At 39.5% G+C, this 13,996-nt stretch overlaps 1 protein-coding gene across 3 annotated transcripts in view; it reads left to right on the top strand.

Moving 5' to 3' along the window:
- Positions 1-3,898: 3,898 nt before the first annotated feature.
- The window catches only part of WDR48 (WD repeat domain 48), a 28,596-nt gene continuing 18,498 nt past the window's right edge, over positions 3,899-13,996 (top strand). For all 3 annotated transcript variants that reach the window (XR_013956308.1, XM_080611760.1, XM_080611759.1), the window contains exons 1-5: positions 3,899-3,958; positions 11,959-12,099; positions 12,431-12,509; positions 12,783-12,865; positions 12,984-13,113. Coding sequence is in view for 2 of the 3 variants with exons in the window: in XM_080611760.1 (XP_080467886.1) it covers positions 3,911-3,958; positions 11,959-12,099; positions 12,431-12,509; positions 12,783-12,865; positions 12,984-13,113 (481 nt within the window). In the remaining variant the exon portion in view is untranslated. The remainder of the gene's footprint in view (positions 3,959-11,958; positions 12,100-12,430; positions 12,510-12,782; positions 12,866-12,983; positions 13,114-13,996) is intronic.

Below are 13,996 nucleotides of genomic sequence, written 5' to 3' on the forward strand. Positions count from 1 at the left end.
CATCAACGATTTAGATGAGGGAATTGAGTGTACTATCAGCAAGTTTGCTGATGACACTAAGCTGGGAGGAGTGGCTGAGACGCCAGAAGGCTGTGCTGCCATCCAGCGAGACTTGGATGGCTGGAGAGTTGGGCAGGGAGAAACTTGATGAAATATAACAAGGGAAAGTGTAGAGTCCTGCATCTGGGCAGGAACAACCCCAGGTTCCAGTATAGGTTGGGGAACGACCTGTTAGAGAGCAGTGTAAGGGAGAGGGACCTGGGGGTCCTAGTGGACGGCAGGATGACCATGAGCCAGCACTGTGCCCTTGTGGCCAAGAAGGCCAATGGCATCCTGGGGTGTATTAGAAGGGGGTGGTTAGTAGGTCGAGAGAGGTTCTCCTTCCCCCCTACTCTGCCCTGGTGAGACCGCATCTGGAATATTGTGCCCGGTTCTGGGCCCCTCAGTTCAAGAAGGACAGGGACCTGCTGGAGAGAGTCCAGCGCAGGGCGACGAAGATGATTAAGGGAGTGGAGCATCTCCCTTATGAGGAAAGGCTGAGGGAGCTGGGTCTCTATAGTTTGGAGAAGAGGAGACTGAGGGGTGACCTTATTAGTGTATATAAATATATAAAGGGGGAGTGTCACGAGGATGGAGCCAGGCTCTTCTCAGTGGCAAACAATGATAGGACAAGGGGTAATGGGTACAAACTGGAACACAAGAGGTTCCACTTAAACTTGAGAAGAAACTTTTTCTCAGTGAGGGAGATGGAACACTGGAACAGGCTGCCCAGGGGGGTTGTGGAGTCCCCTTCTCTGGAGGCATTCAAAACCCGCCTGGACACATTCCTGTGTAACCTCATCTAGGTGTTCCTGCTCCGGCAGGGGGATTGGACTAGATGATCTTTTGAGGTCCCTTCCAATCTCTAGCATACTGTGATACTGTGATACTATTATTAAGGAAATACCATCTTTATACTATTACTTATTACAATGATCATTCACCCTACATACTTACATTTTGGCATTTCCATTCTTACTTCTCTCCTTATCTCAACATCCTGGCTTCACTTCCAAGGCATGTTTGGTTCTCCTCCGCTTCCTTTCTGGCTCAACAGCTGTTTGCTAAGTCTAGTGTTCTCAGAAATTCACAATTTGGCCAAAGACAATCAGATTTTCATGGAAATTGATAAATAATCCTTAGACTCATCTACTCACCATGATCCTTCTCTTCCAAAACTAAAAGCATACAGCTAACATTATAAACTAGATTATCTTACCACTTCCTTAAAATGATACAAACATGAGGAGCTTTTTACAAGGGCATATAGGAATAGAACAAAGGAGGATGGCTTTAAACTGAAAGAGGGAAGATTTAGATTAGGTATTATCAATAAATTCTTCACTGTGAGGGAGGTGAGGCTCTGTCACAGGTTGCCCAGAGAAGCTGTGGCTGCCCCATCCCTGGCAGTGTTCAAGGCCAGGTTGGATGGGACTTGGAGCAACCTGATCTAGTGGAAGTTGTCCCTGCCCATAGCAAGGGGCTGGAACTAGATAATCTATTAAGGCACCTTCCAACCCAAACCATTCTATGACAATGATTCTATCACGAGGAAAGGCTGAAAGGTTTACAGCATAACAAAGACAAACTTACCTACAATATTTTTTTGCATAATATTGTCTTTATTTCAGCCTTGATAAGCATACACACAGAAACTAGAAAATTATTGCTATCATAATACTCATATTTTTAGCAGCCCTCAGTAAACACAATCTTTATTGGACCAGGCTATTTCCAGAGATCCCTTCCAGCTGCAACAATTCTGTGAAACAAAGGGACCACTGTACTTTTTTTCTCCTTAGAGCAATGAATTGTTGATCTAACAAACAACGTATTAGATATATTAATAGCAGCGACTATCCACAGAAAGTTCTTTGATGCACAAAAAAGAGGAAAAGCAATTTTGAAATTGCATGATAATGTAAGAATAAAAAATTATATGTCCATGAGTAAATTCAAATTAAAATCAAATGTTCAAAAGATGACGACTGCCCTAGAAGATACAATATGAACTTTACTCAGTGAAAATCTGCTGGTGATTATGGATAACGAAATGATGATTAGGGTTTATGAATGAAATCATTATTTCATTTTATCAAAGAATAACAGAAAAACAATATAGGAATTTCAATATATTTAAGAGAAAGAAGAAATTATTTAAAGTATGCATGAAAATCATTGTTATGAAAAGAAGTCATCAACCTCTTAATGGACTGCATGAAATACATACTGAAATGTAGTAACGCACTTTGCTCAGGATTTACTTAGAGAAAACTTCATGCTGCCTCATTCTTCTACAGTCCAAAATGCAATAAAATTACACACTTTATGCATGACAGCATCTGAAATAACTTGACAATTACCATTAGCCGGAAGCCAGTACACAACTAAACCCTGAGCAAAAAAAAACCCCTTAATTTTATTTTCAAAAAAAAAAAAATAATGGATTTCACATTTGTCTTAGGAGATACCTTAAATCATATGTTTTCCATGGCTGTAATGAGACAAAACTGTAGAAATACAGCAGTTAAGTATGGACTTTGGTCAAGGCAGATCTCATTTCAGAATCATACCCTCCACTTGCAATTGTGATGATGACACTGTGCATTCAGCAATGCTAGAAAATGTGATCTGTACCAGAAAAAGCAAAGACTAAATTAGCAGAAATAACTGGCCATTATGTCTTCTCTTTATGGTTGCAACCAGCACTGAACAAGAATATGAGTATATCTTTTTTGCTTTATTTCTTTACACATTTTTTTCCTCTCACTGTAATTTTTTTTTCACTAATTAACTATTACCACCTTCACTGTTCTACCATAATGAAGTCACCAGTATATCAAAAAGGTGTGCCAAGAAGACAATCCTGTACACAACTTCATACAGAGCCTCACTCAGAACATGCTCACTGCTGCAGCTGAACACATTACGCATTAATGGTTAATGCCCAAGGTGATATTCCAGACTTGGGGTGAGAGGAAGTATCTCTGGAAAACAGTATTACATTTCGTTCCATAACACAATCATTTTCAGGAATCCTTTTTCATTAGATGAAATAATAGAGTATCTGTTGGTTCTCTGGGGAACGTAGCTGAGTCTTTGCTACCCACTCAATGGGGCAGCCTCAACCAAGGGGCAAGGCAGGATCTCACTTGTAAGCATGTGCACCACCACAGACCCATAAAACAAAGGTGGTGAACCTGGACACCCTAAAGGGTGTGTATAAAGCCTCCAATACCTCACCTCCGGCTTTAAACTGGAGCAGCTCTGTGGCCTACACCCGCGTTGCCTGAATGCCTGAGCCCTGAATGGACCCCTCCAGAGGGGACAAGTGACCACACTGGCCTCCTGGGGGAAAACATGGCCCTTGGAGTACCTTAAGGAGAGACGAAGAGGGCAGGTTTAGATTGGGTATTAGGAACAATTTCTTCACAGAGAAGGTGATGAGGCACTGGAACAGGCTGCCCAGGAAGTGGTGGCATCACCGTCCCTGGAAGTGTTCAGAAACTATGTAGATGAGGCTCTCAGCGATATGGGTGGTCCTGGGTTAACGGTTGGGCTTGATGATCTCAAAGGTGTTTTTCAACGTAGCCGATTCTACACGTTTACGAGTCTAGGAAGAGGAACAGGGACGAAGAAACTCCCCACTTTTCCCGGTTACGGGCTGTAGCGGCGGAGAATGAGGAAGGGGCGAGAGAGTTAGTCCCTCCCCCTCCCATGGCCACGCCCCTTCCGCCCGTTCCCCTAGCAACGCCTAGGCAGGTGCCCACTCCCGCCCCAGCTCGCTGCTCGGGCTCCGATAGGAGAGGAGACCTGACTTCCGGCCCGGCTGTCCCTTCTCGGAAATGACATCAGAGTGTCAACATGCAAGATGGCGGCGCATCATCGGCAGAACACGGCGGGGCGGCGGAAAGTGCAGGTGAGGACGAGGCGGGGCTCGGGGGTGCCGCGGAGCGCCGGGGTCCTGGCGCGGCATGGCCCGGCTGGAGGAGGGCTGCGAGGCGGAGCGCGGCCGGGGAGAGGGGCGAGGGCGGCGGGCAGGTGGCGGAGTGCGGAGGTAGTGCGCCGGGCCAGGCAGGGTTTCCCCCTGGGACGCTGCCGCCTGGCGCTGTGGGGGCTGTGGCCGCGGCTGTTATCAGCTGAGGGGGTGCAGAGATTGGGGGTTTCTATGGCAACACAGTCGCCTTCTTCGCTTTCCCAACAACACTGAGGTGAAGGGGGGACCAACCCTCACCCTCAGCAGCACCTCCTCCCCATCACCGCCGCGACTCCACTAACGTCCTGTTAGGGGGGGGGGTAGCTGCCTTTGGTACCGCGGCTGGCCGGCCGACTGGAAAGAGGTGCAGCTCGCTGCCGAATGGGGTCAGGTGCCCCAGCCCTGGCGGACTGAGCTGAGGCTCCCGCCCGTCTGCCCTTTCCAGCTCCGGGCAGTGCTTCTTGAACGAAGAGCGGGGCCGGAGCTGCTTGGTGTGCGTAAAAACTTTCTCAGCTCACCCGAGAGACGATCAGACCTCGTGGTGTAGCTCCTGTGTAACTACGACTACGCTGTTGTAGCCGTGGTGGAGACTGGAATTACTGAAGTGTGTGTAAAAAGTCAAGAGTGCTTAGCATTGAAAGTCATGAAAATTGTTTTATTATGGTTCTCAACTTTTTTGTTCTTTTTTGTGATGCTACCAGCGCTTTAAACATTTTTACATTTTTCACTATGGAAAAGATTTAATGCCTTGTCAGTGCACAGAGCTGCCTACCTCTAGTGACAAATGCAAGTTTCAGCTGTATCTGGCTGCTGTTCATAGGAGAAATATTGATTAAGCCTGAAATAACATTAGAATCCTTCCAGACAGAGGTGAGCTTGGTTTTTGAACACATCTTTTGTGGTTTATCACATGGAGAAAATGTGCACTTCTTCATAGCCTTTAGTGCCTTTCATGGTTAAGGTAAGCATTCGATCAGTGCTATATAAAGAATTCCCTTGCCCTACTGAAAAAACCCTGACATCCTTTAAAATACAAAGAAACCAAAATATGTCAGCCTTTAACTGACTTCATTGCCTGTGCTATAAACAAGTTTTTGCAGTTGCTTTCCTAAGGAGGGGGATTTTATGATAACTAGAGCTTTCTTTGATGTAGTCCTATTTCCTTATGAAATATTATTTCCCTGACAGCAGCATGCATCAAAGAGTACGTTGTTTCCTTTTTCACTACTGTATTCGTTTTGCAAATGTTACTTAGGTCAATAATTTGTATTTACAGGTGGTTTTGTGTTGGTTTATGATGTCTTATTTTCCACTTCTATTGTTATGAGATTTTTTTTTTCCTACTTCAGATACTGCTGTGTCTCAGCCAGTACATTGTAAGTCTTGATCTGCAGAGAATAACTTTATCAGCATATATAAACCCTTGAGTAGAAACTAGGAATTTTCTTGTGCTCTTATTGTTTCACCTACTTGGTTAGAGACAGGATTTTGTTCATGTAATGGAATTCTATGTGGCTGTTATATCCATCAACCGCTGATGATTTGGTTTGCTTCCTAATGGCTAAGCATTTAGGGTGCTGCTATATGAAGTTTGGGGGTTAGGATGGGAGAAGGTGAAGATTTTTCCCAAACTTATGAGGCTAGGGGAAGAAGCTTTTTTAAAAAATACATCTCAGGCATGGAGGAACTTGATTCCTTACATGGCAGGAGAGCTGGTTGAAGATTATGGAAATCAGAACTATTATTATCTTGGATGCACCTGTTTTACTGGTAAGCAGAACCATCCAAAATCATCAGTTCAAGGTGCATCTGCATATAATTTATGTTTATAAGGGTTAAATCAGAATAGATGTTTTAGGCCTCAAAATAAATTACACACATAAAAACATGTAAGAAGTTTAATTATTTGCGTGTAGGTCAGGCATTTGAAACATCCAGCAGCAGGCTGTTGGTATTTTGTAAGTTTAGCGATGTACGTCTGAAGGCTGCAGTAGAAAGGTTGTCTGATTTGGGTTTTTGAACAGGCTGCCCAAAGAAGTTGTGAATGCTCTATACCTGGCAGCATTCAAGGCCAGGTTGGATAGAGCCTTGAGCGACCTGGTGTACCGTGCCCATGTCAGGAGGTTGGAACTGGGATGATCTTAAGGTCCTTTGCAAACCAAGCCATTCTGTGATCAGTGAAACGGGGATGCAGAGGTGTCACTGTTGTGTGATGAGAAACAGTTGGCCATATGATGTAGTTTTCAGATGTATTACTGTGAATTAAGATGAAGCCACTCTTCAGCAGGTTGCTTAAAGTAGCAGCTCTTGAGGGGGTTACGTTGCAACTGCTCCCCCAAACTTGCTGCCTGGCCAGAATAAATTCAACCCCACACTCTAAACCTGTTAATGGAACATGGGGATTTTGCCATAAGTGATTTGGATTAGCATCTTTCATGTAACATTATTGAATGAATTTTAAGTCCGTTTTGTCTTTTACAGAATAAAAAGATCTTTTTGCACTGACTTTGTCATATTTATGCACAAATACTGCATTATGACACCAATTAGAAAGTAGTGAAACAAAAAACCCTTACATTTTGAAAATATTTCAGCTGCTGATTCTGTACCATTTTTAATAGGGGCTTTTTTTTTTTAGGGGTGTTTATGGTTAAAACCCATTTAAAATATTTTTGATAGTACCATTAGATTTTTTTATGCTGTACTTTATTAGATTTTACATCTACATTTATATTTTATGTATGATAAATGTATAAATTTATTATTTTATATATTAAGCATACAAATAGCTAGTAAATTGATGCCATTGTAAAAGGATAGAATTAACTGCTTAATGCTTTCCATTGCTTTTATTCTAGGGCCTGGAGTGTTTGATAAAAATTCAAGTATCAATATGTTCTTAATTTAAAAACTTAACTATTGCCCTACTAAATTACTAAGGCAGTAGTTTAGGGTTTTTTACCCTTGGTGGTAGACTGCTGCTGCTCTCTTTTTTTAAATGTGATTCATGTCAAATCTCATGGAGTCCTTCCAGTGGTTATGAGAAATTCCATTGTTTTAATTGCTTGCAATAGCATTTGTGTCTTTGAAATTTTTCTGTACTTATAAACAAGGAATGAGTGTCATCAGAGCTCAGCTGTTCACTGTTTCCTCCACCATGATGGTTGGTAGTATTATTAAAAGCAGATTCTGCCCATCTATTAAGGTAAAATCTGTTATAAGACTTCTAATATAGCAAGGGTCACAAGATTTCAGATCAGCTGGTACACTCATCCATGCAGGAAACACATTGTAGATCCTGTAGGAAATTCACTTGGCTCTGTGTGCTGAAATGTTAAATGTTGGCAGTAGCTTTATCGCTCGAGCTCTTGAATAGTAATTAAAATGATTAATCCTGATCCATTTAGGGTACTGAATCCCATCAACTCTGTATAATGAGTGTCCATCACCTTATAATGTTTGTGCACTGCTGCAGTGATTCTTATTCATTACGGGAGTTTATAAAAGCTGCGGCAGTACAAATGTAAGAGGCCTTGGTCATTACTAAAATATTTCATATCCCACAAATCTTGTCCCTGCCAGACCATCATGGCAATAAAACGACTGTGATCTATATCATAGTCATTATTATCTTTGTGGTTTGCAATTGACTTTATAAATCAATGCAATGAACAAAGCAGTTATGTGCTTTCAGTGCACCCTGTTTGAAGTGAATGCGGCTTAAGAGTTGTAACTTCCTGATGACCTTCTTCCTTTCCAGGCAGATTATGGTATCTTATCCAGAGTGATAAAAATGTATATGCTGCAGGTTAGAGTTGAATTTTATCACAGCAATTGCTTCTCAGCCAAAAGCCTGTTGCTTTTATGTTGGTTAGGGATATGTGTGTACACCCATACTTAAATATATACTTTATTTTTTTGTATTTGTTTGTATAATTACTATATTTACTGATAGTTCTTAGCTTTCTATACTCTGTGACATTCAAATTTAAAAACCCAACCAAACAGAATCCACCATTTCCTGACCTTTTTTCTCCAAGATAAGACTATAATAGAGAACCACATGTGGATTATCAGCAATGTTCCTTTGTTCATCTTACTGAACTTGCCTGCTGTCTGGCACTCTTACACCAGCGTCAGGTTTTTCAAATCAAGTTGTGGTTGCTAATATTGATCTGTTTTAAGTTCCGTATGTTGAGAGAGGCATTTCAACACCCTTTCAACAGATGTTGTGGAATCCTTAATTTGTCCCTCTGTGTTACCATATAATTAATGTATTTGAATACAAGTCTGGATACTTCTGGTGTTATACCTGCCTTTCTAAAAGGTTCCATGTTGTCTACAGCAAATTTTTGTGAGGTTATTTTTAGTTCTGCCACATATTCCATGTGTCTTGTTCTAGGGTTTTTTTTAGGAGTGGACCATCTAACAGGTTTTTGTTTGGATGAGAAAAGAAATTTATTAAGTATCTCCAGTGTGAGGAGTTGACAATTACTTGGGTGTCATTAGGCCTCCATTAAGAGTTGGAGAGTCCTTTTTTGTGCCATAGTAATAATTTTCGATTCGTATTCTTTTCATGAAAAGTGGTTTGTCTTCTGCTTACTGAACTGCCCAAATAGCAGTATTCACTTGAAATGTTGATGTGGTATCCAGCAGACTTACTGACCACAAAATAATTTTCTTCCATTTTAATATTCTTCCCTTGTGCTTTTAGTATTAGAAATAAAAAATGAATTTTAAGGAGCACATGGTTCATATGGATTAGAATCACCTTTATAATTGAAAAATAGCTGTCACAGTTGCTGAGATCTATCTTTCGCTCTTATATCTACTCATTAACCCTAAAACAATATAATTCCTCTCTTTGTTTCTGTTCTCTTGAAATAAACAATACTTGCCAAGAGGTGTTCGACTAAATTCATGTTTGGAAGTTCTTAAGCGGAGTAAAGAACAAATTAAATTTGACCTTCATTTGAGTATTTCAGTATTGGTGGTAGTGGGAACGGTTGTCATCTTCCCCAGTCACATCACTGAATGCTGGAAAACCAGTGCTTAATTGAGCTGACAGCCACAGTTTTAAGCTCCTCTATACAGAAATTTAATGGTTATGCAAATTACTTTATAGACAGAAGTGAAAATTATTTTACTACATCTGATCTCTATGAGCTTTTTTTGCTGCTCATTTTTGTATTGATAAAAATATTTAGTTATTTGTTTTAGCAAGAAAATATTCATTGCATTTTAAGAAATTATGAAAACTTTAATTCTGTCAAGATTAATGTAGAAATATGACTCAACTTCCACAGTATCGATCATGTATGAAAGGTACATTATTTACTAGAGTAAGCCACTGTTTGGTTTTCTGCATTTTTAAAATGGTTATTTATGGCTGTTCTTTACTTGAACTCTCATAAATCAAAAAAAGTAGCATTATCAAAGGCAAAAGGCTCCTTTTTAAAATGCTTGGGTCATTAACATAGTTTGACAGTTTCATTTACAAGTGTGTCCTGGGTTCAGCTACTGTAGTCATTTTTTTTTTTATCCTTCTTAATAGCTGGTGCAGTGCTGTGGTTTTGACTTTCAGCCTGGGATCAGCGCTGATAACACCAATGTTTTTAGTTGTTGATACGTAATGTTTACTCTAAACAAGGATTTCCTTAGTCTCATGCTCTGCCAGGGGGGAGGGGAAGTTGTGAGAATGCAGAGACAGGACACCTGACCCAAACTAGCCAAAGGGGTATTCCATACCACAGCACATCATGCCCAGTATATAAACTGGGGGGAGTGAGTGAGCGGCTGCATAGTTCTGAGTTACTGGCTAGGCTTAAACCATGATAGAGTGGAATAAAGAGCTCTATATTATACCTGAAGATACAACAAATATGGGACATGACTGACAGAAGAGAATCAAATCTAAAATTGAAGATTTGTCAAAAAACATTGTGCTAGCAGGTTGGAGAAGCAAGAAGTGAAGGGTGCCTCCTGAGCTTGAGTCTGATACTATATTTCAGGAAGAGATTTTTTCCCCCTAGTAACTAAAATGAAATTTGATCTCCTGATGTTTAGGTTTTTAATTCCTTTAATTTCATAGAATCATAGAATTGTTTGTGTTAGAAGGGATCTTATCTGCTCATACTTCATGTTTTTAGCTGAATATTTTCATTGGCTTTATTCAAAGGGTTTGAAAGCAGTGTGAACTTGATGACCATCCCTTTGCCTTGTGTTTTGTATCATATTAAACCTTGGCTTTGTTTACAACATTTTTTACTCAAGTGGTCTGTTTGGGTCTTCTAGCAATGTAGATATGATATGATCAAGCCTAGGTGAGGAGTTCCACGTATATCTTGGACTCTGCATCACATATACACACTGCATCACATTAAAGTATTTGAAATATTTTAACATGCCACTTTTATGCAAGGTTGATGCTGTCTTCTCTTAGTAATGTCTCTGAATATGTGTGTAGGCAGAGACTTGCATGTAGATAGAAGGAATATTATGGATGAGTCTGGAATGAGTGAAGGTAGCAAAGTGCTGGAAATCAGGACACAATGTGAAACTGGGAGGAAGAGCTGTGACTACAAGAACTGAGCAGCTAGCAAAGACTATCAACAAGAAATGCTCTAAGAGCAGTGGGACATAATAAATTTAGTAAAGGACATGTGGATTCAGAAGGCTCGCTATTTTGATCCTCCAGTGTTGTTCTATAGAGCTGTGGCAGCTGTTAACTGAAATGGAGAATAGGACTGGATGTATACTTTCTAGAAGCATCTAGTTCTCTTACTGTGTTGTGCTGGAATGGGATAATTCAGTTGAGGTGTTGCCCACATTCACCAAATGGACACATCAGTTCTTGTGGTATAGAATCTGAAATGCTGTAAAACATTTCTTTAGTGATAAGGACCACTGAACATTTTGTTTAATTTGTTGGTTTTATTTTGTGTAACTGAGACCTGATTTGGAAAACATTTTCTTTATCCTGATACAATGCAGTTATTGGAGTGAAAAATTGCTTTCAGTTCTCTAGACCAGTACTACTTCTTGAAAGCATTTTCAAAACACTAGTACTTACGTATCCAAATGATTCCTGCTGTGGGCAGACTGGATTATACCAAGTGTAAAATTTGATCACATTGTTCTGATTTTATTTTACAGAATTGAGGGAGAGGCATAGCTGGCAGCTTCCTCTCCTTTTCTCTAAATGTGAGGGTTTTCCTCAGAGTAATGTGTAAACATCAGGAGAGATGCAGCACACTGTGAATGGAGCAGCTCTGAAGAAACTGCAGTGCATTATAACTGTGTTTACTGAACAGTAATAATGGAGAGTGAAATAACATATACACCCAGAATTGTCAAATACAGAATGAAAGAAACTAAAGGGGTCATTTACTGAAAGAGCAGTAAATACTTGTGCTGCTTATATTAGAAAATAGGTAAATTTTAAAAATAATAGTGACGCTTGAAATAGCTCGAATTTATATCTGCAGTCTTTCAGTGCTTTGTAATCCTTAGTGACCATATCTTTTACCTTGTGAGTCTGAGAAATACTGTCATCCCAGCATATAGAAAATACAAAAACTACTTAGGAAGTGAGACACAAACTTAGCGTGTTGTCTAAGACCACCCAAAATACCTGCACAGAGCAGCAAATTCAACTAAGGATTCTCTGGGTCTAAGCTTGAGTTGTAGCAATTAGATAATCCTTTGGGCTCCAGTTCTAGCACTGCTCATGTCTTCTCTATTGTTCTTCCCCATTTTTTCTGGGAGGGTGAAATGACTCAGATGCTGTTGGTAACTCTCAAACTGACAGACTTCTTTAATGCTTGTAAAGCTCTTAATATTTCCTATCTGCAAAACTTCACAAAGGTTAAAGTAAATGTGAAGATTTTATGGCCAAGTTGATATCTTAATACCATAATTGAATTTGTGTAAATGTATCTTAGGTCTCCTATGTGATTAGAGATGAAGTGGAGAAGTATAACCGAAATGGAGTAAATGCACTTCAGCTGGATCCAGCATTAAATAGGCTCTTCACAGCGGGCCGAGACTCTATTATAAGGATATGGAGTGTCAATCAGCACAAGGTAAGTCATGGGAGGATTCCTATGTCTAAATCTACTTTTTTCCAGTTATCATGCTAGTCAGTTGCCTATAGGTATACATCTGATAATGTTTTTTTAACAGCTGCCAATTAGTGTAATCGGAAAATCATTTTGCTATTGCTTATACTGTGATATCCTACACAGCTATGTAGTTCTTTCACAAAAGAATTCTGAAGTAGTGACTTCAAGCAACTCTGTATAGGCAACTTCTGATCCATTTGAAGCTTGAAGAAAATACCACAGTAGGGTCTCATAGTCACAATCTTTTCCAGTTGCAATGAGATTTTATAAACTACTTTTTCTTAATTTGCAGCAAGACCCATATATAGCATCTATGGAACATCACACAGATTGGGTAAATGATATTGTGCTGTGCTGCAATGGTAAAACATGTAAGTACTTAAATGTTTGAAAATGACATTATTCATAAATTATGTATAACAGTATTTTATTTACTGATTTAATGGTTTTCCATCTTCTTTTAGTATAATTAATTTGTGATGTATATTGTAAATTTGATAAATAGTGTAAGCGGGTGTTCTAATGAAAAATTATATGTGTATGCAAGTGATTCCTTTAATCTTTTTGAAAAGCATATTGGAGTAGTACAAATATGCTCTAATATATAAGCCATTAAAGTTTACTCTTTATTCTTTCCAATTTAGTGATATCTGCTTCTTCGGATACTACCGTTAAAGTGTGGAATGCACATAAGGGATTTTGCATGTCAACACTAAGGACGCATAAGGTGAAAAACATTATCTTTAAATATTGTGTGTTATCACTGGCAGTCTTTTAAATATTAAGGTAGAGACTTTAAATGGATAATGTTGTTGATTCATATTGTCATATTTACTTTATTGTAGGATTATGTGAAAGCCTTGGCATATGCAAAAGACAAAGAACTGGTAGCATCTGCCGGGCTGGACAGACAGATATTCCTCTGGGATGTAAATACTCTAACAGCACTGACTGCCTCAAATAACACCGTAACAAGTAGGTATCTAGGGAGGGGAGGCAAGGAATGCATTTTACTGAGCAATATAATCTGAGGGATCAATTTAAAATTATAGATACCTGTTTCTGTGTGTACACAAAAAATGTGCAAAAAATTTTAAGGTCATCTTAGCATATAATCAGTCCATCTGTTGTATTCCATAGTAGCTGAAAATCTAGAGCAGCCGACAGACATACCATGTAGGGCAGAGAAAAGGTCTCTGAACATTTTCTCCTGAAATGTAATGTGCTGGTATTCTCTAAAACTTGAGAGAGCTTTAGCTTGAGAAACAGTTTGCCTACGGTGTGTTCTTTGCTTGTAGATAGGTTGGAAAAAGAGTTCAAAGTGACTGATCTCTTTCATTTTCTACTTAGTGTTGGATGCATGCTTAAACAGTAGCAGAGTCTCAGATGTATGCATTAGGAAAGAACATGCCATCTTACACTGCCACACTTGAACTTTCTAAACAAGACTACTTGCTTCCTTATTCATAGGTTAGGAGTGTCTGAGGAAAAATCTGCAAAACTAAAATTTGGGATTGGCAGACATACTTCTAAGAAATTTCAGGAATATGTGATTTTGTAAATAAGAAGCAGGCATATAGTTGTTTTGATGTGGTTTTTTTGAATTACTGTTTTGGCTAATTCTGAAAGGTGTATTAATTTTATGGATTTGGTAGGTTCTAAAACCAAAGGTGCATCTGATAGGTTGAACTGTCAGGTTTGCTTTTGTTCTGTCTACAGGACCTTTTTAATTTTTAATGCTGGCATGTCTGTGTAGCCTTCAGAAGAGAGATGGATTCTAGCAAGCTATGTTGCACTGCAGGATTGTATTGGGATAGCACATGGTTGCACATAACTGGATTAGATTTACCTTATCTTT

Source organism: Psittacula echo (assembly GCF_963264785.1).
Source record: "Psittacula echo genome assembly, chromosome: 2".
NCBI classification, from domain to species: domain Eukaryota; kingdom Metazoa; phylum Chordata; class Aves; order Psittaciformes; family Psittacidae; genus Psittacula; species Psittacula echo.